Source organism: Oryx dammah, unplaced genomic scaffold (assembly GCF_014754425.2).
Source record: "Oryx dammah isolate SB20612 unplaced genomic scaffold, SCBI_Odam_1.1 HiC_scaffold_1, whole genome shotgun sequence".
Lineage (NCBI taxonomy): Eukaryota > Metazoa > Chordata > Mammalia > Artiodactyla > Bovidae > Oryx > Oryx dammah.
The window spans coordinates 108,399,595-108,427,297 of record NW_024070185.1 but is presented as its reverse complement, the minus strand read 5'-3'; the positions used below and the strand labels follow the sequence as shown (position 1 = coordinate 108,427,297).

The window sequence follows — 27,703 nt, the reverse complement described above, 5'->3', positions numbered from 1 at the left end:
AATGTTGATTGATTGCCTCTGTGCTGAGTCAGGGGAAAAGACAACAGAGAAATCAGACACAGCTTTACTTTAACACCTTTAATTCATTTAACTTCTTATATTCATACAATTCACAAATTCTAGTGGTACAGGAAAAAAAACCTGTAAACAAGCATAGTTTATAAATTGCCACTTATAACAAGTATAGAAAGAACAAGATGGAGAGTAACAGAAGGAAACTTGGGACATTTTAAATCATCACATCAAAGCAAAGGCTGTGACTTATAGGCTAAAGGTTTTACAAGATCATTTGGTAGATTGTTTCATTGTTGATGTCAGCTGTGTATAAGTTACCATGGGGAGGTGCTTAACTTGGGTTGAGGAACTCAGGACCATTTGCTCTTCTAATCTATCAATACTAGATGTCTGATAACCTGTAATCATCTGTCTAATTAAATTTCCTGGTCCAGGAATCAGAAGTTTTCAGAGGAGATACAGATGATGTTAGTGGGAAAGCTGTTCACTAACTGTTTTTACTAAAGACAGGGACAGGGACAAAGCCTGCAGCTGGCAATGGAGAGAAGGAATATAGGGGCAAAGAGGGGGATGTCTGGCGTTTATGAGAAGAGGAGCCAGTAGCCCATTCTGGGCCCCGGTTTAAGGGCTGACAAACAGAAACAGGACCGACCCTAGCAGGCTGGGGGTGAAGACTCCGTTTCCACTGCAGGGGGCGCAGGTTTGATCCCTGGTCAGGGACTCGACACATACTTAATATGCTCAGTCACGTCCAACTCTGCTTCTTCCCAAGTGCCACGGTGACAAAGAATCTGCCTGCCGGTGCAGGAAACACACGAGACGCAGGTTCGATCCCTAAATCAGGAAGATCCTCTGGAGCAGGAAATGGCAACCTGCTCCTGTACTCTTGCCTGGAAAATTCCATGGACAAAGGAGCCTGGCAGGCTGCAATCCATGTGGTGGCAAAGAGCTGGACACGATTGAGCCCCGCCACTCCCCATCCCGCATGCACGCACGCGCACAAACAAAAGCAGCATGAACGACTGGCGTTAGGAGAATGGACACACTCGGTGCATTCACCTCTAGGAGCCAGCGGCCGTGAGACCAGCAGCCCGGCCTGCCTCATGTACTGCTATAATCTGGGCCCTGGCTTTTAGAAAGGAGAAAATAGTTTCTCACCTCTTCTCGATGATATCAGTAGAGGGAGCGAGGCCTGTGATGCGCTCAGATGAGAGCAGCGTCACAGTAACTGATACTAACCACTGATATTGGCACTGCTATTTTTACCAGGACCACCAACCTCAGTCCTCTAAGTGCTTAGGCTCCAGTCTCGTCCTGCCCTTCTGCCCTCCCATCCTCTGGAAGGCTAATGACCCTGGCAATGCAATCTCTCCCTCCTCCGATGCCCATCAGGACTCTAACACCTGGAAAGGCTCAGTTGTTGGGAAAAAAAGTTCCAACGGTTGGGACAGCAGAGGCAAGCCAGCTCAGGAGAGAATCCCAATTTCCACCTCTGGGATCTGGGAGTAATATCCACCATTTTTAAACCATGTTCCTAGAGCCTAGAGGTCAGGATGGGGAGGAAAGAAGCCCAAGGCACAGACTCCTAGCTGTCTGCTTTGCTTAACAGAAAATCCGTGCTTCTAGCTGGTCTGTAGGCTTGGGCTCTGGGCTTCCCAGGTGGCGCCAGCGGTAAAGAACTGGACTGCAGTGTTCGATCCCGGGTCGGGAAGGTCCCCTGAAGGAGGGCATGGCAACCCACTCCGGTATTCTTGCCTGGGGAATCCCATGGACAGAGGAGCCTGGCGGAGTCTCCAGAGAGTCGGGCACGACTGAAGCGACTTAGCATGCATCCTTGGGCTCTAGGTGAAAACGCATTTGAAGACAGTCTCACAGCTGATACAAGTTTTGAGATAACCCACGGCACTCCACCCAGTTTTCCACTTAGAAAACAAAAACAACACTACGGACTATAATTTGTTGAACTATTGAGCATTCATTTATTCATCTACTCTCCCCCAAAACTGCTTTAGTGACAGGGAGAAAAAAAAACACACAAATGTCCTGACTCCTAGTCCAGTGCTCATTCCAAAATATAAATATATCCTCCAAAATATCTATACAGGTTTCAGCTGGGGGAAGGCGGGGCAGAGAGGAGGAGGACACAATTTCATTCCAGTACTAAATTGTCAGCACCTTGTCAATTTTCACCATTTTTCTATCCTACCTCTTAGAAGGGTTGAAAAGTCTCTCCTCTAGGAAACAGGGCAGGCCAAGGAGGTGATCGGACACTTAGGGGGCTTGTCACCCGTGCTTTACCATCTTCAATGCAGAACTGCTCAAAAAAACTTTAATTTTCCAGAGTCCTCCTAACTACTCAATCCTCAGCTCCCTGCAGGAGCCACAAGCTTAAAAGGCTACAAGGCTAGCAGGCAACCTCAAGGCCAAGAGTCTGACAGCTGAAGGACCGGGGGAAGACTGGAGAACGGAAACCTTCTGGTGCCTCTTAGGACAAGGAGAGCAGACAGGGATGTGAGAGGCACGCTGAGGCTCAAACACCCCCGACTTCCCTGTGTGGGCTTTCTCGTTCCCAGTCGTGGCCCCAGGCTCACACCACCAGATCTTAGGCCTTAGCCACACGTACTACTTTTCTTCTTCAACTTATTTTTGGAATTTTTTTTTTTCTACTGGGTAGAGATGAGTGGTCTCCAAAAGGTTTTGATTCCTTTCTGAGTCACGTTCAGCCTCACTGGGTTCTCCTTTCAATTTGCCACTCCCTGGTGGCTCAGAGGTCCCCTGGTGACGCCCCCTCTATTTCAAGAGCCCCCCAAAATAAGTCGAGTGACTACACATAAGTTTTTGGTACTTTCCAAAATTAAACTATTTCCCTCCGTAAATTTCCACCAAATGAGCTCATTAATCTGAAAACAGGATGTGGCACTTGAAGAGAGTAAGGTCAGGTCGACTGCTCACTTAGGCGGGCTTGGGGCAGAGAGGAAGGGGTGGGTGGGACAGACACGGGACCAGAGAAGGGCTTTTAGAGGCCCCAAAGCCTTCACAGATTGCACTGAGAACCAAGGAGTTTTTAAATCAGAGACTCCAAGCTCTAAATCCGTTTCTCTTAAGAGCTGAGAGTGACTCTGCTAATGCCCCACAGATTGCCAGCCGGGAGGCCCCTTAGACCCTCAGCTTGTCTGCGGGCAGGTGCCTCCCCTCCAGGACGGACTGGGGGCCCTCCTTTCTCCAGGAGGACTGTCCTGCAGCATCAGCAGAAGTTGGGGTTCCACCCCAGGTGAGCTAGAGGCTTAAACACATCCCAGGTTAAAACCAAACCAAACCAAAGAAGTAACACCCAGTTCCCAACTCCGGTTGAGTGTAAGGACAGAAAAATGAGATCCTAACACGTAGAGAACGTAATGGATGGCTCTGAGTAACGAAAACAAAACCGGCAAAGTAGGCAGGCTCCCTCGGTCCTCAGCTAAAAGTCCTGCAGATATTGATGGAGGAGCCTTTATCAAATTCGCAAAAATAAAGGTTGTATATTTAAACAAAAATTCTATCCCAACGCTAAGTACCATAATTATTTTAATTGATATACACAAAATTCATAGGGAATAAGTGATCGTTCGCGCGCACTCGCGCGCGTGTGTATATTTAGAAAAAATTAGTCTCGGTTCCTGAAAACACCGAGTTTGTGGACGCGCCGAGCGCTCGGAACTAACCGCTTTGTACATCTCTTTGCTGATTGCGTCCAACTCAGTAAGCGCTGAGCTAGGATCTCTGCAGGAACCCAAGAGGGCTAAGACGCGGGTGTTTCTACTGCTCGCCCCACCCCGCAAGGGGCTGCAGGCGGGCAGGGGCCGGGATAGTTCGAGTCCCAAGTCTGCATTCGTTTATTCTGCGAGTCCCACACTTGTGCCATGAACTCGCGCGGGGAGAAGGAGAACGGAAGCAGGTGGGTTTTCGGTGCAAAAACAGACTGCCACACCATGGATCCCGCCCCAAGCCTCAGTTTCCCCAGCGGGGAGCGCCCGCCCCGCCCCCGGGGCCGCCTCGGGAGGCGGCTCGGGATGCAGGAACCGGCCCCGGGCCCGCCCTCCCCGGCTTCCGCCGCCGGGGCCAAATGCTCCCGCCGCCGGAAGCTCCGGCCGCGCCGCCGGGAGGAGGCGGCGGCAGCGAGGTGGGTGCAGCGCACCCCGCCCCCGCCTGCCCCGGGACTCCGGGGGCCGCCGCTCCCCGCCGGGCTCCCCGGGTGCGAGCCTCCCCGCGCGCCTTCGGGACCTGGAGTCCGGGCTGCCGAGCCCTGCCCCGGACTCGCTGCCCCCTGCCCTCCCTGCGGGCCCGGCGGCCGCCCTGCGGTCGCTCATCCTGGAGTAGCCCGGGCCGGCTCTGCTCGCGGCGCTGCGCACGCAGCTGGAGATGCGGCGAGGGGAGACGCACGGACCGGGCTGGGGAGCTCGAACAGGCCCTCTGGCCTCACGGAGCCAGGCGGCGGGGGACTGGGCTCCGGTGGCGGGGTGCAGTGGGATCGCAGAGCCAGGAGGCCACCCACCCCTGGGGCAGCCCACGGGGACTCTCGGGGGGAAGTGGTCTGGTCCAGCTGCGCCCCGAGAGACGAAGGGAAGGCTGGGGAGACGCGAGTGCGCAGCGCCGAGAATCCTCGGAAGAGAAAGGGGTCAAGGAGAAGTGCGGGTCGGAAGGGGTGCGGGAAGCCCCAGCAAGGAAGGGAATTAGGAGGCGCCCGGAGGCGTGGCATGGGCTGGCCACAGGGCCAGGTGGAGAGAAACTGGGGCAAGCCTCGACTGGAGTGAGGCAGCGGAGCGCCCGTGTAGACGGTGTTTTCTACAAGTTCTGTTCGACTGAGGAGAGCGTGCAGATGCTGGAGAGGAATGTGGAATGCGTTTTAAAGCACCGCATGTGGTTAGAACACAGGGATCCGGAGTCCTCATTCACTATCCGTGAGCCCTTAGGCAAGTCACTGAACTCCTTGGAGCCTCCGTAAAATGGGGATGAAGGTGACAATACCTGCCTCCTAGGGTTCCCGTGAAGCTGAGATGAGATGTGCTTGTAAAAACACTTAGCACGGCACCTGCTACGTTTCTCTTTTAATCATTAGAGCAGCTTGGGTGCATGCTGAGGCCGATAGCAAGGAGCTGGGAGGCAGTGAAGGCAGAGGGGAGAGAAAGGGACCCAAGAACTTGGACAGAGAGATAAATCTGGGATGCCGAACCAAGGGAAGGAGGGAACAGTTGGGGATGCAGAGAAGTTGGCAGGTTTGGGGTGTATGGTTAAGTGAGTGGCTTTTGGACAGTCTTTCCATGAGGCAACCTTCAAAGTCATTTGCTGAAAGGGCCAGGCCAGGCCTGGCCCAGGTGAAGCTGAAGAACCTGATTTCCACTGTAGCAGTAGCTTAGGATGCCTTGCCCTTTTGCCAGCAACCCTTGGCAGACTCAGCATCGTTCCAGGGAAGGTGGGCAATTGAATTTACTAGACTCAAGAGGATAAACTCTGACCTACCTTGCCCATTTGTGAGTCTCCACTAAATTTGATGAATGTGAAAACACTATAAGCATAATTTACCATTTTAATCTTGTTTTCCTGATCTTGAGCTGGAAGGGCTGTGCCATCAACATCAAAGCCTTTTGAGGACTTCACTTGGGCTGTGCACCATGCCACACTTTCACCCACAATCTCATCTGGTTATTATGACAGTCAGGTGAGGCAGGTATTAATATTATCCCCATTTTGCAGGTGCAAAAACTGAGGTGCAGAGAAGTTACTGACCTTGCCCCAGGACCCAGAGCTAGGGAGTGATGGACTCAGGACCCCAACTGAGGTCTGTCAGACCTCAAAGCCCGTGATTTGAAACTGCTGTGAAAGTTTGCATAACCCCTAACTGCAGCCCAGCAGGACAGAAAGATGTGGAGGGGTTGATTGTCTTTTCCATTTGTGCTCTGCTCAGTTGTGTCCAGCTCTTTGCGACCCCATAGACTGCAGGCCACCGGGCTCCTCTGTCCATGGGGATTCTCCCAGGCAAGAATTCTGGAGCAGGTTGCCATGCCCTCCTCCAGGGGATCCTTCCAACCCAGGGATCCAACCCAGGTCTCCCATATTGCAGGTGGATTCTTGACCGCCTGAGCCTCCAGGGAAGCCCGTCTTTTGCATCTGATAGAAAACAGAGGCTAGCAGCTTGGACCTCCGTCCAGGGCTCTGCACGCTCCATGCTGCCTTGCTCTCGCTTCTCTGGAGCGGGAAGAGGAGCACAGAGCTTGGAGTCGCACAGGCCGGGCGCTAGGTGCTCTCTGCCGCCGGGTGCTGTGTGACTCCAGACCAGGCATCTGGCTTCTCTGTGCCTCTACATGCCTGCGGAATTCCCAGCAGCTTGCTAAAGGAATAGGAAGGAAAATGTTGCCCGGGGCACCACACGGCTGTGGACCTGCCTCCCGCTGGGCTGCTGAGACCAAGTCTCCGTGACCTTGTATTTGTTTAGACCTTTGTTCGCCTCAGTGCCAGGAAGTGGTGGTCCCTGACCCGAGTCTGTGGCGCCTATGATTTCCTGACTGGGGCCGTGGGGGTAGGGCCCTGAGCAGTCCACGGTGTCATCACCGTGCTGATGAAGAATGCCCCGGGCAGGGCTGGGCCATCAGGGGCCTTCCTGCTGCCCCTGGTTACCTTGGCCATGGGGCCCTGGAATCTTAGCTCCCACAGAAGGCTTGGAGATGCCCTGTTGCAATTCCTTTTTTAGTTTTTTACAGACGGGGTAACTGAGACCCACTGTGAGGAAGTGACTTTCACCTCTGGATGGGGCAGAGCTCATACGCAGGGAACTTTCATTTTTAGACCTGCCTCCAGAACCCTGGGGATTTCCACTGGAGTGGTGATCACCCCCACCGAGAATCCCAGACTTCTCGGAGGGCCCAGGGGACACAGACGAGTCAGGGACTGGAGCTCTCTCTGCCCCTGTCCCTGGGGAGGAGGTGGAGGAAGCCAGTGGCAGCCTGAAGTCCCCCGAGAGGGGAAACTCTGAACTGCCGTCCCTGAAAGTCCGCGATGCGGTTCTTCTCTCTGTCTGACTTGCTCTTCACCTCCCTCTCACTCGAAAGAATGACTGGACACTCCTGGAGCCTGCAGTCACCATCCAGGGGATTTTTTTGCACCACCAAGGGTAATTCCTGTCTCTTCCCTGCTGTGACTCAGCTGTGACGTCGAACCGTACAAGCCAGCCTGAAGATAAAGGCATCAGCCGCCCGAGTATCAGTGGGTGGCCCAGCAGAGCGCACTTCTCCAGCACAGACTTCACGGGGCTGGGCCCCTGCCCCAAGGAGCTTGGACCAGGCCCTGCACCCCCAGCCCGCCTGGGTCCCCGGGATGGCCTCTGGCTCGGGCAGCAGCCCCCGCCCAGCCCCCGATGAGAACGAGTTCCCCTTTGGGTGCCCCCGCACCGCCTGCCAGGACCCCCCAGAGCCCGGGCCTCTCTGCTGCGCCGTCTGTCTCTCTGAGAACGCGAGGTGAGGGGTCGGAGGAGAAGGGGTGGGTGGGGAGGAGGCGCCGGGGAGGGATTCCTGATGGGAGGCGAGGGTGAGAGGACCCCTGGCTTTCAAGGAGGTGATTGCATCTCTCTGGCCTCGGCTTCCCCCCATACCGCCCTGTCTGACTTCTGGCAGAAGGAGAAGGGGCCACAGAAAGCCCTCAGCTCCCTCTGCAGAAGGCTGTCGAGGGTGGCAGAGCCTCTGAGCCCAGCTGGGCTACTCACTCACTATGTGGCCTATGCTCATGGCTTAACGTCCCCAAACCTCAGCCCCCTTGTCAATAAAATGCCTGTAAAGTGATTTTCTACCTCCCAGGATGGTTATAAGACCCAATCAATAACATTTCAAAGGATTCTTATAATAGGGAATTTATCTATAAACTCCTGGGTAAATGACAAACTGCTGTACAGATGTATCTCCTTCCACAATATCACCCATAACCTCAGACTGTTTGCTGAGAACTCTTCTAAAGGGGACAAAAGTATCTAGTATACTACTGTATGTTCATATATTATAGATTTACATATGTGTATATTGTCCTTGTTCAGTTGCTAAGTCGTGTCCAGCTCTTTGCGACCCCATGGACTGCACCACGCCAGGCTTCCCTGTCCTTCACCATCTCCTATATATTTGTATGTAAATATCTTTATATTTCATATTGTATACAAATACCTTTATATTTCCCTGGTGGCTCAAATGGTAAAGAATCTGCCTGCAGTGCAGGAGACCTGGGTTCGATCCCTGGGTCAGGAAGATCCCTTGGAGAAGGGAATGGTGACTCACTCCAATACTCTTTCCTGGAGAATCCCATGGACAGAGGAGCCTGTTGGGCTACAGTCATGGGGTTGCAAAGAGTCAGATGCAATTGAGCAACGAACACATCTTTATATATAATACATGTATTTGGCCTATGTATAAAATATACACCATATATATTAAAATGTATACATTATAAATAATTCAGAGAGGTGTGACATCAATATGATCATCAGTATCCCATCTTATTATGCAACTGTTATGTGCCAACTGTGTGCCAAACACTCCTCAGAAGAGCCTTGGAAAGGTGGACACTTAGCATAAGAGGACAGTGAGGCCTAATGGAGAGATGAGGTCAGTTTCCTGGCAGAGGTGTTCTCAAACTGCCATGCACCCCCAGTGTGACCTTTGCTGGGGACTTTACAGGTTAGGGAGGTGGGAAACTCCTGAGGCAAACTTGAGAAGTTCCAATGCTTTGACGAAGGAGAAGGCTAAGAGAGAGAGGAGAGAGGTGGTGATGCTGGCCAGGCAGATGGGGCGAGGGAGCAGAGCTTGGCTGGTCTGACCATCCTGGGCTCGTCTCGGGCTTTTGCGGTGGGTCTCTTGGTTTCCTTCCCTCTTCTTCCAAAACATGGTAGGAGCGGGGAAGGGTTCCAGGTCTGCCCTGCATCTCTCTACCTCGGCCCACCCCTATGTCCTCTGAGGCCTCGTTCTCCTCCCTGTGAAATGGGCCTGACTGGGGGCACTCGCTGGGCATCAGATCACTTTGCAAAAGCATGTAGGCCCATGTGTCATCGCACTCAGAATCTGACACCCACTCCTGGTTAGGAGTCTCAGGCTGGGCGTTCTTGGAGGCCCCGTCTTATTCTGAGAGGCTGGAGTCATCTGTAAGTACTAAAAATAAGAGACCAGAATAAAGTAGAGGAACCTGCGAAGAACTAATATAGTACACACCCACAGTTCCTTAACTGAAGCCCTGGGCTCAGATGTATTGTGGAACGAAGAAGTTTTTCAGATTTTTGAAAAGCCAGTCAGTACATTACTCTGGCATTCTTCCAGCAGGGACTGGGGACATAGCTTATGTTCAAGCATCAAGCAGTGATATTTCTGCAAACGTAAATATTCACCCTAAGCGGGATAAGAAGGGCTTTAATAGCCTAGTCAGTCCAAATCAGGTTTGGCTGCCAGAGAAACTCACTGCAAGCTGTGGGAAAACATTGGGTGCCCAGTGTTTTTGAGGTTTGGGAATGGTGGATCTGGGAGGGAGGTATGTGCTCATGGGTATCAGCTGCCATGCTGGGCAAGGCCCAGGCCTTTGGGGCTCTGGGGATGGAGGTTGGTGTCATGGAGTCTTGAAGGCTTTGCTCAGTGGCATTTGTTCTTGTGTTCCCAGGAATGATGAGGATCGGATCTGTCCCAAATGTGAAGGGGATGACACCCCATCTGAAAGTCCAGGAAGCCTTCTGTCTCAGGAGAAGGTAAGCTGGTGCTGCCAGGAAAGATGGCCCATTGTCTCCGCTGGCAGGCACCTCCCTGCTTGTCCTGAGTCTAGACTGAATTCTGTCTGTCGGTGGCGAGGAGACTGATGTCCACAGTGGAAAAGCCGCTTGTCCTGCACCGCCTGGCTGACCAGGTTCAGGGTGAGAGCGGCAGTCTGTTCGGGGACCCACACACCACGGCCTTCGGGCCCAGCCCGGCCTGCCACCTGTTTGTACACAGCTCATGAGCTGAGAATGGTTTTTACACTTAAAGTGTTTTCAGAAGTCAGCAGGGGAGTGAGATTTTGTGACACATGAAAAATGCTGCGGGCTTCCAGCTTCCAGATCCCTAAACAGAGCAGGACGGGCTCACAGCCGCAGCTCATCCGTGCGCATCTTGTGCGCGGCCGCTTTGGCCCTGAGATGGTAGAGGTGAATAGTTGTAACAGAGGCCTGCCAGCCCTCAGATAGTCACTCTCTGGCTCTTTCTGGAAAGAGTTTGCCAACTCGGTGCAGACAGCTCTTTCTGACCCTGTTTGCTCTCAGGCAGGGTCAGGCCAGCCTCAGCCCACTTCTCCGGCTTCCCCAAGCTGTGCTTCCAGGAGTTAAGAGGGGCCAAAGAGACATCCTCAGGCACCGTTTTAGAACCCTGGCCCTTCTGAGCTGGAAAGACTCTTGCGGGTCTTCTGTCCAGCCCAGAGGTGCCCACATGGCAACCAACCCTGGTTCATTCCCAAACCAGTTCATGACAAAAATGGTAAAAAAAGAAAAAAGAAAGAAAATCGCCATGACTTTTTCTTACAAAACTAAATTCTTTGCATACGTAGACTCACTCTTTACTCTGAGATGATGCCCTTCCTGTACGTGTCTTTGTATGAAGGAAGTGATCGTGACAGATGATAGAATTGGGGGTAAAGCCTTTTTTGGGGTAAAATTAAAAAACGGCGATCTTTATGTTGATGTCCTAATTTAAAAAGCAAATAAAACTGGTACTGGTCTGTGAATCCAGAGCTTGAAGAACCCCGGCTCTAAATCTAACCCCCTTTTCTTACACGTGGGGCCCCGACACCCACTGGGGGTTCTCATTGCAAAGCTCCCTGGTGACCACCCGAGCTGTCCACACTGCCAGGCACCTGGCTCTGTTGCACCAGAGCTCTACCCTTGGCCAGACTGCGGCCCTGGGTGGGGGTAGGGGATCAGGAGCCTGGTGTCAAGGATGGCTATATATTCAGCGCACGGCTGAGATGGCTGCTGCTTGTCTCCCTGTGAAATAAAGATGCTGCCTTGGACAGGGCCTTATCAGTGCCGGCGATGTCCCATTGCCAGTCACTGGCTGGCGGGGCGCTCTGCCTCCGGCTGTGGAAGGAGAGGCAGGCAGGTCTCCATGCCTCCTTCCCCCTTCTCCGCTCCAGCCCCCTCTCCTCCAGAGAGTTGGGAGAACCCTGTCCCACCAGAGCTGGTTTTGAGGGCTTTCCGCTCTTCTCTTCAGCAGCCCTGTCCCCCACCGACCCTCAAGGGAATCGCAGTAAGGATCTAATGCATTTTCCCGGAACTTGGTACTCTACCACGTGGTGAGAGCGTGTAGGATTAACACCCCTGGAATAACTTCCCAAACCTCCCTCGTGGGGCATCTTTGTGCTCAGTGGGCCTCCGTGCTCCACCCTCCAAAGGGAGGGATAGGCTATCTGCTTTCTAAGGCAACTACCTGCCTGAGGCATCAGGATGACTGTTTCTGGTTTGCTTTAGTCTTGCCTCTTAACAGAATGAATCCAGATTCATTGTATAAATCTTAGATAACGTAAAGCAGAGATATTTTAATATCTCCCAATTCAGCAGTTCTAATTTTTTCATCTTTGTTAGTGTGAAATCAGATGAAAGTAGAAGGGGAGCCTGGACCTCTGGCCCTGCGGTCACCCCTCTTCTTCCTCCTGCCCCAGCCCCCAGAGACTCTCTGGATTCCTAGGGCCCTGCAGGGTGCAGTTTGAAACGTGATGCCTTTGACCAAATGGAGTGACTCTAGTGATGGAATTACAGGCTCTCAGCTGACTGCAGCATGGGGGTGAGGGGGTGCACCCCCCGTGGAAAGCTGGGGGGCAGCGTGAGCCAGTGGTCTGACACCTGCAGAAAGCCACAAGTGGAAAGACCAGGGACTCCGCCAGCTCCTGACCCGATGGGAACTTTGGGGGGACTTTTGACCAAAGGAAAGCAGCTGATGATACATCAACACTTTGCAACACATGGTGGTTCCGAAGTCTGTGTGTCTGAGGAAACCTGGGGAGTGGAGGTGGGTGGGGTGGAGGGGCCGGGCCAGAAGCCGGCTGAGCTGAGCCCCGAGGCGCCCGCCCGTGCGGCCCTCTCTGCGCCATGCGCTCACCAGTCTGTCCTCCTCTGGCTTCCTTAGGGTCACGTCCCTGGTCCCTCTGAGAAGCGCTCAGAGCCCTGCCCTGATTAGCTCGTGTAAGAAGCAGACGTTAAAGGATGATTGTTGAGCCAGTTAGAGACTTGGTTCTGGCCTGGAATGACCTTCCTACAGGAGTGACAGTGAAGTCGGGACCGCCTGGCGGCTGGGAAATAGCAATCAGTCCTGCCTGCGGGAGACCCTGGGGACGGGATTGTTGCTCGCGTCTCTTCCCTCTGAGGCTCCTCAAGAAGGTCAAAAGCAGGCTGGCCTCTGCTGCCAGTGGCTTACAAGAATGCCTCAAATTATTCTAGAATCTGAGAACGATCGGAGATCGAGCAGTCTAGTCCCATTTCCGTTCTATACTGGATTCCTGCCAAGTGGCTTGGCGTCCCTGCAGTGACGGGCAGCTCATCGCTGCACAAAAGCACCGTGTCCACCGTGAGGAACTAACCGCCCTGTGTTTCCCTCTCCCTTTGTACTGAGCTGATGACCGTCTCCCTCGGGGCTGCAAAAGGCAAGGCAGTCAGCCTCCTGCACCCTGCGGCCATCCTGCGTCTGGGGGAGGACGCTAACCATGTCCCTCGGCCTCCGTGCTGATTTGTGTCTGTTGAAATCCAGCCCCTGGAAATGAGCCCCCTCACACTTCTGAGCTTGGCAGTTGCATCTGCGACCTTGTGCGTCCTGTGACACCCTGCGTCATGGGCTGTGGCGGTACCAGTGGGTGAGGCTGCAGAGGCTCAGGGAAGAGGCGTGCCTGTACCAGTCTCAGCGCAAAGGGGAGCCAGAGCCAGCCTCCCTCTTCCTGCCCCGGGCCTCCTGGCACCTCTCTACTGCCTCCAGAGGGGTATCACCCCAAGTGTTTTGTTTACACAGGTTTAAATACCCAGTCAATCTTAAGTGCTAGAATCCAGCAAGTGCTGGGAAAACAGGAATGGGCAAGACTCCTTTCAACTAGGAGAACCAGGCAGGACTTCCTGGAGGAGGTGGCAGTCGAGCCAAGCAGAGGTTGCCAGAAAGGAAACTGGCTCAGATGCAGAGGAGGGCAGGAACTGGTGGGTGCACTGGGCCCACCCTGTCCTGGTAGAGAGCCTCTCCCTCAGCACTAGCTGAGACGCAAGCAAAAACACCCCGTCCAGCCCTCAAAGACCTTGGCCAGCCTCTGTGCCCAGCACAGCAGTGTGGGCGGTGCCTGGCACATTGCAGGCCCTCTGTTCTGTGCCGTGGCTTCACAGAGGCTTCTCTCGTGTCCCCAGTATCCTCTTAACACCCACATTATCAGAGGCCCCCGGGTCCTCAAGTGGAGGCCCCCCGACAGCCCTCTGCTGACCCCGTCACAAAGGGCCTGGGTCAGTAGGCAGCCGGGAATACCACACCCCCCGACTTCTCGGACGTGGACAGAAGGACAAGTGTTCGCTCAGGGCTGGGATTGTGTTTTCTCTGTTTCCTCCTCAGAGGAAATTTCACCGCAAGTTTTATTTTTAGCGGTTTGCCAGCCTTGAGGCCGCTCACACAGGGGCCGCTTGTGGCAAAGGCTTGGCCCAGGACGGATGCCCTGTTCTTCCTCTGCGGCCCCAGCCCGCTTGCCTCTCTAGTGCCCTGGGTGCCCTGCCTTCAAATGAGCTACCCCTCTTTCCCCGGAGGGGAGGAAGGGCCCTGGACGTGGATCCTAGGCGCCTGGCCTCCACCACAGCTTTGCCCCAAACTTGCATCGTCTCCTGTAAGTCAGCAGCCTTCCCTGAGCTTCAGCTTCGTCACCTCCGTGAGAGAGGCAGAACTTCAGAGCCCTGACCTCCTCCGGGTGGTCCTGGGAGACTCAGCAGGGCTGTGCTCACACGGGGGTGGAGAAAGCTGCGGCCCCGGAAGGGCTCGTGCCTGCAGGACACTGGGCCTCTCACTTGTACAAGCTCCACGTGACCCAGACTTAGCCACTCGCCCAGGTCTCCCGCATGTGTTCAGGTGAAACCAGCTCCGCCCTGCCTGCCGACTGCAGGGATCCTATGAGGTGGCTTGCGAAAATGCTTTGGTCCTCTAGAAATACACGTGCATGTAGCGATGTTCCTCACCTCTACCAGCCCCTGGGGAAATCCAGTGGGGAAGCGGGGTTTCACAGAATGACTACGAGTTTGAGGCGTGAAGATTAAATAGGTGCATGTATGTGACAGCCATGAAGGGGGAGGAGAAAGATGTCCCAAGGGCCGCGCTTCACCCACGGGAATGATTATGCTAATAGCAGGCCTACTCCCGCTGATCGGGGCTAAACCAAGTATGTGTCAGGCGGAATGATGCTCCCCAGAGCTGTCCACGTGTTAATCCCCGCAACCTGTGAATATGTTAGCTTATGTGACGGTATTAGTCTGCTCGGACTGCCGTCACAAAGGAGCACAGACTGGGTGGTGGGAACAGTAGAGATCGATTTCTTCGCAGTTCCGGAGGCAAGAAGTTCAGGCAGAGTCGGTTTCTCCTGAGGCCTCTCTCCTTGGCTTGTGGATGCCGTCTTCTCCCAGCATCCTCGCATCCTCTTCCTCTGAATGTCTGTGTCTTCGCTTCCTCTTCTTACAAGGACACCCGTCACGCTGGAGCAGGGCCCATCCTGATGACCTCATTCTGACTTAATCACCTCGTTAAAGACCGGGTCTCCAGGGACTTCCCAGGTGGTCCGGTGGTTAAGACTCAGTTTCCAATGCAGGGGGCACAGGTTCAATCCCTGGGTTGGGAAGATCCCCTGGAGGAGGGCATGGCAACCCACTCCAGCATTCTTGCCTAGAGAATCCTGTGGTCAGAGGAGCCTGGGGGGCTGCAGTTCCTAGGGTCACAGACAGACACGACTGAAGTGACTTAGTACACACACGCACAGACACTCCTCAGCCCATGGCAATGGCGAAAGGGTCTTTGTACTTTGCAGACGTCACTAAGTTAAGGGTCTTGTGATGGGGAGGTGACTGGGTTATTTGGTGAGCTCGCTGTAATCGCAAGGGTCCTCAAAAGAGGAAGACGAGAGAGGCAGAATCAGAGACGCTGGAAGATGCTGTGCTGCTCCGTCTGGCTCTGGAGGGAGGGACCATGAGCCAAGGGATGCAGGCAGCCTCTGGAAGCCGGAAGAGACCAGAAAACAGGGTCTCCCCTCTGGTCTCCAGAAGGAACACCGTCCTGCTGACACCTTGAGGTTCAGTTCAGTTCAGTCGCTCAGTCATGTCCGACTCTTCTGCTTTCCAGAACCGTAAGATAATACGTGTGGGTTGCTTAAGCCATTTAAGTTTGTGGTATTTTATTATAACAGAATAGGTCCCTCGTATCAGAATTTGTGTGTATTCTGGCGTTTAATCCTCCATAGGGTGGGGAGTTCTATTATTGTCTCCATTTTCCAGATTGGGAAACTGAGACGTGGGGGAGTTAATAAGTCCCCCAAGACCACACAGCTAAGTGTGGGAACTGACAGAAATGGGCTTTGCACCCCAACGGGATGGCTCCAGAGCCAAGCCCTGGAAGCACCCCAAGGAGTGAGAGGCAGTGGCTGGCAGTGGCATTCTGGCGGTCTGGCCGGCCCCTGCAGCCTCTGCTCTGCCTGTGTGAGCAGCAGGCCTTGGCTCTGCCGCCGCGTGGTAACAAGAATGCCTGCTCTGCACACACGGCACCCACTGGTCTGCCTGGGCTTTCGCTGCACAGACGCAACGCCACGAGGCTCAGCTGCCAAAGGGACACGTGCCCCCCACCCGTGTGCAACTCTGGAACCCCACCGTTAGTTTTCTCACTTGCATCCTACCTCCCTCTGCCTCTCACTTCGAGCTGCAGAGGATTCGAATCGCGGGCTTGGAGGGCGTTTCACGGCCTCCATCACCAGGTCCCCATTGGCCTCGGGTCCTCCACCCTCCCCGCACATTAGGAAGCTACCTGCTGGGAGAAGCTGCATTGCCAGGCACTTTGCGAAGCCCGCCTGGTCTCCTTGCCAAGGCTGCCTCCCTCCCAGAAAACATCTGTTTTCTGCTCCTTGTTGGGAACATCCTGTACCTGAAGCCTGAGGCAGTGGGGCACCGCGGGGCAGCCCTTTGCTGGGCTGTGCTCTGTGTCCCAGTCCAACTGTCTCATTAAGCCCACAACTCTCACTTTTTTACCTTTTACAGAATGACGACTAGTGTGACTTTATATTTGCTCAGCCCAAAGACTTCTGTCCTCCCATCCAGATCTCCCCTCCCGTCACCCCGTGAGGTTATTCTTAAAAACAGCAACAAAGCTCTTGGAAAGTCAATATATTATTTATGTGTAATAAAATTCACTCATTTTAAGTGTACAGATTGATGCATGCCGGTAAATGCCTGCAATCGTGTGACCTGCAGTTAAGAACGGGAATGTTTCTGCACCAGATAAAATTTTCTTGTGCCCCTGGCTAGTCAGTCTCCCCCAGCTGCAGCCCCAGGCAGCCACCGATCTACTCTCTGTTTATGGTTTTACCTTTTCAAGAATCTCATGAGCATGAAATCCTAGGGACTTCCCTGGCGGTCCAGTGGTTCAGACTCCACACTTCCAAAGCAGCGGGCACAGGTTTGATCCCTAGTCGGGCACCTAAGATCCCACATGCTGCATGGTGAAGCCAAAAAAATTTTTTTTAATATCAGAAGAAAAAATTAACTTGGAATAGAATTCTAGTATGCGGTCTTCGGTGTTTGACTCTTCTTTTAGCAGAATGTTTTGAGGTCGCTCTGTTACTGCACCCGTTAGTAATTTAGTCCATCCAGTTGCTGAGTGCTGAGTGAGTGTCCTTGGGTACGAACACACCACATTTTGTTCACCCATCTACCAGCAGATGAAAACTCAGGCAGCCTCCAGTGTGGGCCCATTATGAGTAACGCTGCCCGAACATTTACATAACACACATGGAAACATTTTCAGTTTCCCTTGGGTAAATCCCTGGGAGTGGAACGTGTGGGTTATCTGCTAGCTCGGTAAGCATGGTCTGTAAGTTCCTTTATGATTTAACTTTATGAGATGCTGGCATAGCTTGTCCCAAAGCAGCTGCACCGTTTTGTATTCCCACTAGCAACCTGCAAGTGTTTTCCAGTTCCTCCACATTCTCCCCAAAGCTTGGTATCGCCATTCTTTTTAAATTTTAACCATTTAGTGAGCAGACAATGGCATTTTATAATAATTTGCATTTCTCTGATGACTGGTGATGATGAACCTACTTTCACAGGCTTGTCATTTATGTGTCTCCTTTTATGAAGTATCTGTTCAGTGTTTTACCCGTTTTGTGTTAAGCTGTCTTATTATTGAATTGTAACGGAGAAGGCAATGGCACCCCACTCCAGTACTCTTGCCTGGCAAATCCCACGGATGGAGGAGCCTGATGGGCTGCTGTCTATGGGGTCGCACAGAGTCGGACACGACTGAAGCGACTTAGCAGCAGTAGCAGCAAGAGTTCTTTATATATTCTGTATTTAAGGCCTTTTCAAGTGTATGTTTTGGAAAAAAAAAAAAAAAGTCCTCCTAGTCTCTCTCGGGTTTACTTTTGGTAAGAGACAGAGATGGCATCACCAACTCAATGGACATGAGTTTGAGCAAATTCTGGGAGATAGTGAAGGACGGGGAAGCCCGGAGCTCTGTGGTGCATGGGGTCAAAAAGAGACCGACACGACTTAGCGGCTGTACGTCGAGAGATATGGGGTGGGAAGAGTCCTGGAGTTGTGCAGCTTCCTAGCTGTTCCTTCTTGAGTAAATTCCTTCCCTTCTGTGAGCCTCAGTTTCTTCATCAATCAAATGGGAACAGAAAACCTACCCTGCCATCCCCAAGGGTTGTTTGGGGCCCCCAGAAGAACTATGGCCATGAAGCCCATTTTCCAAGCTCCTCAGACCTGCGCATAGGTTAACAGCATTGCTTGCTTGGGACCCTTGGGGAGCTCCCAGACCAGTGGGGGCAACCAAAGAGTGAGTTGGGTGGAACCTGTCCCAGCAGGAGGGGCGGCAGTGCTTCCCAGGATTCCAGCAGGAGCGCTGATCTCATTTTGAAGGAGGGTCACAGAAGGGGTGAAGCTTGAAGGGTGGAAAAAAATCAGCCAGGCAGAACGAACAGTGCGTGCAAAGTTTCGTGGCCCAGCCCAGCCCCTGCCTGGTGGATGCTGGTGCTTCACAGACAGCCCCAGTGCCACCGGGACCTCTGCAACATCCAGTGACGCGGTTCTTATTTCCAGGATCCCCCCGAGGTGGCTGAGGCTGCAGCTGGGTGCCCCTTTGCAGGTGTTGGCTGCTCCTTCAAGGTAAGTATCTAGGTGTGAGAAAGGAGGTCTGTACGCTGCAGTCTCAGACCCCGCTCAGCCCCTTGGGTTTCCCCCCAACATCCAGCTGCTGCTCTGGATGTACCTTACGTGGTTCACAAGCCACAAAATCACTAGCAAATCATCCTTGTATTCAGGGGCGTTCTTCTTAAAGTCTCACCTGAGCACTGTAGCATCACAAAAATGACCCTCCCCTCCCCACGACCCCAACCCCTGTGCCTCTCTCCATGGTCCTGAATCATCACTGTGCCCGAGGGCAGGACAGAACTGCTGCTCTGGAAGCTGGCCTGCACACAGCTCAGCATGGGCGTGTCTAATGCCAGGGCCCTTCTCCACATCCCTCTTGCTATGTACTTCCTGTTGCTGAGTGAATGGATATGACGTCCCTTGGTAACCTGTGATGGCAGGACTCTCCTTGGCTCCCTGGTGCTCCCTCCTCCTCCTCTGTTTTCACTGCTCAGCCCCACTCTCTTGGCAGGGAAGCCCAAAGTTCATGGAGGAGCATGAGGTCACCTCCCAGGCCGCCCACCTGAACCTGCTGTTGGGGTTCATGAAGCAGTGGAAGGCCCAGCTGGGCTCTGGCCTGGGGTACGGGCCCATGGCCCTGGAACGGAACCTGTCAGACCTGCAGCTGCAGGGGGGCGTGGAGGCGGCCGGGGGCCTGGAGGTGGACTGTTACCGGGCCCCCTGCTCTGAGAACCAGGACGAGCTGGCCCTGCGTCACCTCATGAAGGAGAAGCTGCTGACCGAGCTGGAGGGGAAGCTGTGTGTGTTCGAGAACATTGTCGCCGTCCTCAACAAGGAGGTGGAGGCCTCGCACCTGGCCCTGGCCGCCTCCATTCACCAGAGCCAGCTGGACCGTGAACACATCCTGAGCCTGGAACAGCGGGTGAGCCCGGGGGGCAAGTCCACCTTCAAGGCAGCTCAGGGCAGCTCCACCCCACCCCTTGCCCCATCTGGTCTCCAGAGCAAACGGACCAGCCTTCCTCCTATGCCCCTCCCTGCACAGACCAGCCACGCCCCCATCAAAAGTCTCCCTCCTGTGTCCTGAGACCTTCTACGAAGAGGACTGAGGCAGAGTGATAGCCAGCCCCCCATCCGGCGCTTCCTTTTGTTTGCTTCGATTCTTCTGCAACCTCATTCCACTGCCGGACACTTTTCATGCTTAGAAAGCTCTCCCTCATACTAAGCTAAAATTAGTCTCTCTGTCTTCCCTGCCCCTCGGGGCCCACAAAACATCTGACTTCTAGCCCCCATGGAAGTTCTTTGGAGATGAGAAGTCAGTAATAATATCCTGCCTGAGTGTTTCCTTCTTGAGGCTGAACACCCCCCGTGCCTTCACACTTCATCAGAGCATGTTACTTTTTGTGTTCTGGCTCCGTCTCTTAGGAATTCCACTCTTCAGCATGATGGCACCACACCACCAGATAATTCACCTGACAGTTCTTGGTTGAGTCAGACTGTAACCTCCTTTGTTGCAGAGCTTATACTTCTTTTAATATGACCAGTCACAATGCTATGTTGCTTCTTGTGAGGCAACAATAGTATATCACCTTCTTATGTTGAGCTCGGCCTGGATTTTAGTTCCATTCACTTGCTGTGTAGATCTGAGCAAGTCACGGGACTGTGACTTTTTCATCTGTAAAATTAGGGATTTGATTTTCTTTAAGGATGCTCACTTCCATTGCTGACTTCCCTACCTGAGTATCCCTGAGAATAAATTTGTATTTTTTTCAAATGTCAATAGAGGAACCTACTAGAAGAGCCAGACACTGGCTTTGAGTGACAGAGTAAAGGATTTAGTTATGCGACTTTTGCCCCAGTTGGAAGGTGGTGCCTGCCCGCTCCCCACAAGGGCAGTGACCATATCTTCAGTTCCTTGACAAGTTCTGTGGCTCAACTCTTACATGCCAGGCAATATGCAAGTCATGTGGAAGTCCCTCAGTCCTGTCCAGCTCCTCGGAACCCCGTGGACTGTGGCCCACCAGGCACCTCTGTCCATGGAATTCTCCGGACAAGAATCCTGGAGTAGGTTGCCACTCCCTTCTCCAGGGGATCTTCCCGACCCAAGGATCAAACCCGCATCTCCTGTGTGTAGGCATGTTCTTTACGGTCTGAGCCACATGGCCACAGGTGAAATGAGCATGGGCCCAGCCCTGACAGGGGAGACCATCTATCCTGCAGGAAAAGCAGAAAAGCATATCTCAGACGCTTGTCAGAACAGAGAGGAAAGAGGGAAGCCAGCCGAAGTAGGGCAGGGGTCGAAGGCTTCCCAGAGGAAGGGCTATGTGAGCCAGGTTCCTGACGGATGAATAGGAGTTGGCCAGTGGAGAAGGGAGGGAGAAGAATTCCAGGCAGGAGGGCCAGCATATAGAGAGAGGTGCCTGCGGCTGAGGGAGGCGAGGTCAGGAAGGCCATCTGGGGAACAGCTGTATCTATCTCTACCTCCTGCCATCCCTACCTCACCCTCAGGCGGGGTTCTGGGCCTCTGGCTAAATGGGCTTCCCCGCCCCAGGTGCTGGAGTTGCAGCAGACCCTGGCCCAGAAGGACCAGGCCTTGGGCAAGCTGGAGCAGAGCCTGCACCTCATGGAGGAGGCCTCCTGCGATGGCACCTTCCTGTGGAAGATCACCAACGTCACCCGGCGGTGCCATGAGTCGGCCTGCGGCAGGACCATCAGCCTCTTCTCCCCAGGTAGCCCCTCCCAGGGTGGCAAGCAGGGGGTGGGGGGTGGTCCGCTCTGACAACTGTGCTGCGTACAGTTAGGCCTGAGGCCGTTCAGATGCCCGGCCCTGCCAGGCCCGTGGAGGTGGTAGGCTTCTCCCCACCCCACCGTGTGGAGCAGGGGCTGTTGGCACCAGGCTGGCCTTCTGCCTCCCTGAACATCAGTTACATTCTGCAACTAGGAATGAGCCATCTCAGTCATTGGTGCGGATATCGGTTTTGAAAGAGAGTGCGCTGTGAACCCGAGTCTGTGCAGACTCAAGGGAAGTGGAGGATGGCTTTCACAGGTGCCCCAACCCTCCGAGAGCCAGTGATCTAAAATCAGACAAGGGGAGATCTAGGTAAAACCACAGGCATCTGTGTACGGTTGTGGGGAGCATGTGAGTGAGTGTTGTGTAAATCAGGGCAGTTCTTACTCATTTCTGGGATCCCGGGCCTGGCACAATATCTTGCGTAAAGTAGGCAGTTACTCGGCTGACGTTTCTCTTCCTTGGCTGAGACCTGCTTATGTGACGCTTTGCATGTCTGTGCTCAGACCTTGTGCTTTTCCCCTTGCCTCCCTGTGTGTGTCTAAGGAAAATGGGTGGGTTGTTAAGGAGGATTTCTGCTGAAGGCAGTTTTAACCCCCACTCACGTCTGCTCCAGCCTCATGCCTTTCCTGTCTGTCAGCTCCTCTGACTCACCCAAGGCCAACAGTGCGAGGATTAAGAGGGGGCATGGGAGTCTGCCCCATCCCACAGGGCAGGTGGGCCCCCAAGCCAGGCACCTTGCCTCAAGAACCAGGGCAGCTCCTTCGTGGGGTGGCCTTGCCCTCTACACGTAAGCTTTTTGTCCTGGCTGCTTTCCAAAGAGGGAAAAAGCAAGCAGTGTCTCTGGCTTCCTGTTCTACCAAAGCACAGAGGGCAGAGATGAGTCAGACCGTCAGCCTGTCCCCGCTCCACGCCTTCCTGCCCTGCACAAGCTGTCCCCGCTCTGCCCCTCCCAGATGGGCCCTCATGGGGACAGCCGCTGGAACCCACGCTCAGATGCCTCTTTCAGCTGCCCAAGGCGAGAGCCCACAGACCCTGTACCTAATCACCAGGGGATGATTCATCCCAGGGGCCTGTGCCAAGGGTGGCCGGCAGATTGTGAGCCTCCCCACTCCCTCCCAGCCCCGAGGAGACCCCAGCCGCTCAGCCTGGGGCCGCAGAAAGGGCTGCATGTTGGGACGTAGGAGGCCGGGCCCCTCACTCTGGCCCTGACCCCAGCTTGCTGTGACTTTGAGGGCTGGCTACTTCCCCTTGCTGGGCTCCGCCTCCTGACGTCGGTTAAATCGGGAGTGTGGTGGGGACAGCAGCGCCTCTGTCCCCTGGCAGAAACGTAAATTCTCAGTCCTGTCCCGCACTGCTGAGTCGGAAGCTCCAGGCCTGGGGCCTGGCAGTCTGTGCTTCTGGTGGCCCTTGACCTCCAGCGGTTCAGGCGGTCTCCAAGATTTAAGGCTCTGTGTTTTCGTTTATTGTTGAGTCGCTAAGTCACGTTCAACTCTTTTGCAACCCCATGGACTGTAGCTCGCCAGGCTCCTCGGTCTGTGGGATTTCCCAGGCAAGAATGCTGGAGAGGGTTGCTATTTCCTTCTCCAGGGGATCTTCCTGACCCAATGGTTTGAAGCCACGTCTCCGGCCTTGCAGGCAGATTCTTTACCGCCGAGCCACCGGGGAAGCCCCCTGACGCTCTATGGTGGAGAAGCAGCTCCAATCCCAGATGTCACAGTCTGGGGCCAGGACCTGGGCCTGCCTAACTGGTAGCCCCAGTTTCCTCATCTGCAAAGTCTAGCACTTGCCAGCTGCCCTGGCGATGACTCTGGCTTCCGCATTTCAGCTTTCTACACCGCCAAGTATGGATACAAGTTGTGCCTGCGGCTCTACCTGAATGGGGATGGGACGGGGAAGAGGACCCACCTGTCCCTCTTCATCGTGATCATGAGAGGGGAGTACGACGCCCTGCTGCCATGGCCTTTCAGGAACAAGGTACGGGCCTGGGAAACGAGGGGCTTCCTCGGGTGGAGGAGACCTGGGGCCTGCTCCTGGTTTAGCCATGAGCTTACCTGTGTGACCTCTGAGAGCCCTTCACCCTCTGTGTTATCAGTTTCCCCTCTTATGACACAAGAGCCTGAGTTCCCCTCTAGTAGCCAAGGCTTGCATGAGTCCAGGAGCTGAAATGCCTGGACCAGCCACCCTGGAAGACATGGAGGGATGGAGTTCACACAGCGGGGTGAATAAAGAAAACTTCCTATAGGAGGTACTATGGGTCTAGCCTGCAACAGCAGCACTCTCAGAAAAAGGGAGCGAGGCAGGTGCCACCATATACCTTTAAGAATGGCTCAGATCCACAATGCTGACAACACCAAGTGCTGGCAAGGACGCAGAGCAGCAGGGACCCTCATGCATTGCTGGTGGGAATATGAAATGGCACAGCCACGGTGGATGACGGTTGGCAGTTTCTTACAAAACTGAACATACTCTTACCATATGACCCAGAGAGCACACTCCTTGGGATTTACTCAAATGAGTTGAAAACTTAAGTCCACCCCAAACCCTGCAGACAGATATTGATAGCACCTTTGTTCATAATTGCCAAAACTTGGATGCAGCCAAGATGTCCTTCAGTAGGTGAATGCATGGATAAACTGTGGTCTATCTAGACAATAGAGTATTATTTAGCACTCCAACGAAATAAGCTAGGGAGCCTAAGACACGGAGGAACCTTAAGTGCATGTTAACTGAGTGGAAGCAGTCAGTCTGAAGAAGCTACATACCGTGTGATTCCAATTATGTGATATTCTGGAAGCTGCAAACTGTGAGGACAAGGAGAAAATCAAAGGTTGCCAGGGTTTCATGGAGGACAGGAGAGATGAATAGGTGGAACGCAGAGGATTTAGGGCCGTGTAAATACTCTGAGGGACTTCCCTATAGCTCAGATGGTCAAGAATCTGCCTGCAATGCAGGAGACCCAGGTTCAATCCCTGGGTTGGGAAGATCCCCTGGAGAAGGGCATGGCAACCCACCCCAGTATTCTTGCCTGGAGGCTCCCATGGACAGAGGAGCCTGGGGGGCTACAGTCCATGAGATTGCAAAGAGCTGGACAGGACTGCACATCATACTCTGATATGATGACGATAGGTTCCGGTGCTTACACATCTGTCCAGACCTACAGAATGTACAAAACCAGGCGCAGACCTTGAAGTGACCCAGGGACTTCAGGTGAATATGATGTCTCAGCATAGGTTCGTCAGTTGCAGCCAATGTTCCCCTCGGGTGGGGGATGTTGACAGTGTAGGAGGCAGTGTAGTGATACTTGAAATCTCTGTATTTTCCATTCAGTTTTGCCATGGACCTAAAACTGCTCTAAAAAATAAAGTTTGTTAAAAATGTTTCAAAGGGCAGCCAGAGGTGGAGGTGGGGCAGGCATTGCCCCACAGGTGAGCAGCAGCAGCAAGAGGGTTAGGAGAGGGTGGACTCCAGACCTCAGCTGGGGTGAAGGGGGTGAGAGAGAGAGCAAACGGGTGGGGGCGGGGTGCCATGGGGTCTGGGTATGAGTCAGTAGGTTGAAACCGGTTCCCATACGTTCTGGGGGAGTTTTAAAAATGCTAATGACTGGGCCTCACTACCGTAAATGGTGAGCCCTGGGCACTGGGAATTTTCAGACCTTCCCAGGGAATTCTAAAGTGCAGCCGAGTTTGAGAACCATTGCGGCGGGGGTGATGGGTATTTCAGGGGTGTGGGCCGGAGGGGAGAATATATGTCCCTCCAAGATCACTGGCTTCCTGGGGACACACAGGGCCCCTGTGCAGAACAGAAGCTGGGTTTGTGTTTCAGGAGGTGATTGGCATCCGGTCAGTGGGAGGCCTGGCTGCTCTTACCTCTCTGCCTTGTCCCAGAGGATCCAGCTGCGGTTGAAGGGTCAACCTCTGAGCAGAAAGAGGCATCTTGGCTTAAGGGGTCCAGCTTCTTGTCAGGACTCAATCTCGCCTTTAGCCCCTAGCAGCCAGTCACAGTTGACAGTGGCATCTGAGTTGCCCCTTCCTGTCAGAGAGAACGTCTCAGCCCTAATCATAGAACACCCCTGGAGCCTGCTCACAATACCAGGTGTTTCTACTTTCCAGCTCTCACCATGTGCCACGTGTGGCTCTTATTTCCTTCTTTAGCTTCTGCTCTTGTGAGCTCAGGCTTTCCCGGTGGCGTGGTGGTAAAGAATCCACCTTCAGTGCGGGAGATGCGGGCTCGATCCCTGGGTGGGGAAGATGCCCTGGAGAAGGGAATGGCCACCCACTCCAGTGTTCTGGCCCAGAAAATCCCGTGGACAGAGGAGCCTGGCTGGCTACCATCCACGGGGTTGCAAAAGAGTCCGGAGGAACTAAATAAAAGCAACAGCAGCATGAGCTTGGCGTCAGAGGGACGGCCTGGGTCAGACCCGGGCCTGACCTCCTAGCATGCTGCCCGGCAGGTCACCTTCATGCTGCTGGACCAGAACAACCGTGAACACGCCATCGACGCCTTCCGGCCCGACCTGAACTCCGCTTCCTTCCAGCGGCCCCAGAGCGAGACCAACGTGGCTAGCGGCTGCCCACTCTTCTTCCCCCTCAACAAGCTGCAGTCGCCCAAGCACGCCTACGTGAAGGACGACACCATGTTCCTCAAGTGCGTCGTGGAGACAAACACTTAGGGCTGGCGGGCCAAGCTGTCCGCACCCGAGTCCTCGGGAAGACCAGCTCGGAAGAGGGTTCAGCACGATGACCGAGGTCGCGGCCCCCTGTGCCCAGGACCCCAGGGCACAATGATGGGCCAGGGCTGGCATCACCTGAGCCCGGCTGACAAATTGGCCAGGACATGCCGTCAACTTAGCAGCGGGACCTTGGGACCGACCCATGAAGGCAGAAGGTCCAGAGGGAGGTGGTGCAGGACTGATCCCTCGGCACTCACCATGCAAAACTGGAGGCCGGAGGGCCACCCCAGCCCTGAACGTGGAGATGGACTCTGGCCAAGAGCGGGAAGGTGTGGGGACCAGGCTGGGGCATGGATGCTGAGCTGGAGATGCGGGACCTCAGCCAAGGGCTCCAGGGATGGGGAGGCCTCTGCAGGTCACCACGGAGACCGTGCTTGCTCTCTTCCTGCTCGGGGGTCAGAACTGGAACCAGGGGTGGAAGGGATGGAGCCCAGTGTACTTCAGTCTGTCCCAGGCTGGACTGAGTTCCCCAGCACTGGAGGTGAACAAGCAACCACAGAGGGCTACACTTTGGGGAGGGTATCAAACAAGGGGTGGAATTAAAGACCTTTGAGTTTCCTTCCAAGCCCAGAAAGTCTCTACCTCTCAGCCCCCCGGGCCAGCTGAGGCCCCGGGCCCTCCAGTGGCCTGATTCACCTTCAGCGCCGCGAGATGGGCGAGCTGCCTGCATCGCACAGTTCCCACTGGGCCTGGCAGTCGGCTTCCCCTCTATGCAGAGCCACCTGCACCTCCCCCAGCCAAGGGCCCCTCCGCCTCCTCCAGGTGAAACCGGGGCTCTGAGCTCCCAGGAGCAGCCGGTGGGAGTGTGGAGAAGGAGAGGGACCCACACTCCCTGTGCTGCCTGCCTGGGGGCCCCACCCTTGGCCACGTCCAAAAGCCATGTCACCCGCTGAACCCAGGTAACCACATCTCTAGTTGACGGGTCAGGATCTCTGAGCCACCCGCAGACGCTGTCCTTTTGTGTGTATAAAACCAAAGAAAGAACTGTTCTTTAATCTTTTTTGCAGTTTTCATGAAGGGTTGTGGGAGTTGGCGGTAACTTTTGAGCTCTGGGTGGACCGGCTAGTTTTGCAGGTGGCACCCAAGCTTCTCCTCCTTGGTCCTCTGTCTGTAACGGGGGAACCGCCCTGCCTGCCTCACTCACCAAGTTCGCTGACCTCAGAGGAGATGCTACACAGGAGAGGCTGGCAAGAAGCAGGGTCACCGCTGCCTGCCTGGCCAGGCCGGGGCTCGCTTGTCTTCTCACCTTGGGGGTCGCTATACAACCTGTAGCAGGACCCTGGCCTGCCGGGAGCCAGCGTGAGGAATCCCGCCCATGGCAAAGGTCATGAGGAAGGAAGCCCGACAAAACACAAAGGCGTGATCTGGCTTCAGGGGTTCCCCCTGAGTTTTCCTGAACATCTACCCCCCAAAACCAGAGTCTGCCTGCTTTATTACTGTGCTTTTCACTCTTCTGACATTCTCTGGAAAAAAGTTAATTCAGGGCTTCAGTCTCCTGCATCAGCTCACACCCCTTTGATGGCTCTCTAACTTGCCTGACAGGTCCCCCCAGACTTTTTACAATTTGTAAATTGTTTACAGCCCCTCAACCACGAGAGGCACAAGGCTTAAAGCATCTTAAAGATACAGAGCCTTTTCTAAAGAGCTAAAAATCATATTGGTGATGGGTTTTCACTGTTGAGTCAATGACTGTTGCCAGGCCTCCATATTCTTTATCTTTTAACACCTGAAGGATATTAATCAATGTAATTGGGATATAGAAAAAGGAATATAGTATTTTTGAAGTTAGCAACACTAG

At 54.1% G+C, this 27,703-nt stretch overlaps 1 protein-coding gene across 4 annotated transcripts; it reads left to right on the top strand.

Moving 5' to 3' along the window:
* The first annotated feature begins 4,132 nt into the window (after nucleotides 1–4,132).
* On the top strand, nucleotides 4,133–26,900 carry TRAF1 (TNF receptor associated factor 1). 4 transcript variants are annotated; one of them, XM_040239979.1, is made up of 8 exons: nucleotides 4,133–4,174; nucleotides 6,740–7,502; nucleotides 9,673–9,757; nucleotides 18,338–18,403; nucleotides 18,900–19,310; nucleotides 20,937–21,114; nucleotides 23,002–23,150; nucleotides 25,627–26,900. In XM_040239979.1, the coding sequence occupies exons 2-8, from the start codon at nucleotides 7,363–7,365 to the stop codon at nucleotides 25,843–25,845; spliced, it is 1,248 nt and encodes a 415-aa protein (XP_040095913.1). In that variant the 5' UTR covers nucleotides 4,133–4,174; nucleotides 6,740–7,362; the 3' UTR covers nucleotides 25,846–26,900. The 4 variants fall into 4 exon arrangements, with proteins under 4 accessions (XP_040095913.1, XP_040095903.1, XP_040095919.1 ...); XM_040239985.1 differs by lacking the exon at nucleotides 4,133–4,174 and adding an exon at nucleotides 8,488–8,633 and having other exon boundaries at nucleotides 7,413–7,502; XM_040239969.1 differs by lacking the exon at nucleotides 4,133–4,174 and having other exon boundaries at nucleotides 6,411–7,502.
* Nucleotides 26,901–27,703: the final 803 nt, after the last annotated feature.

Excerpts from the sequence above, each read along its gene's own strand:
- TRAF1 (XM_040239959.1), top strand. The coding sequence starts at position 9,527 with ATGGTGGATCTGGGAGGGAGGTATGTGCTCATGGGTATCAGCTGCCAT. Across the intron at positions 19,311-20,936 it reads TCCTGAGCCTGGAACAGCGG|GTGCTGGAGTTGCAGCAGAC; the intron begins GTGAGCCCGGGG and ends TCCCCGCCCCAG. Across the intron at positions 23,151-25,626 it reads CATGGCCTTTCAGGAACAAG|GTCACCTTCATGCTGCTGGA; the intron begins GTACGGGCCTGG and ends GCTGCCCGGCAG.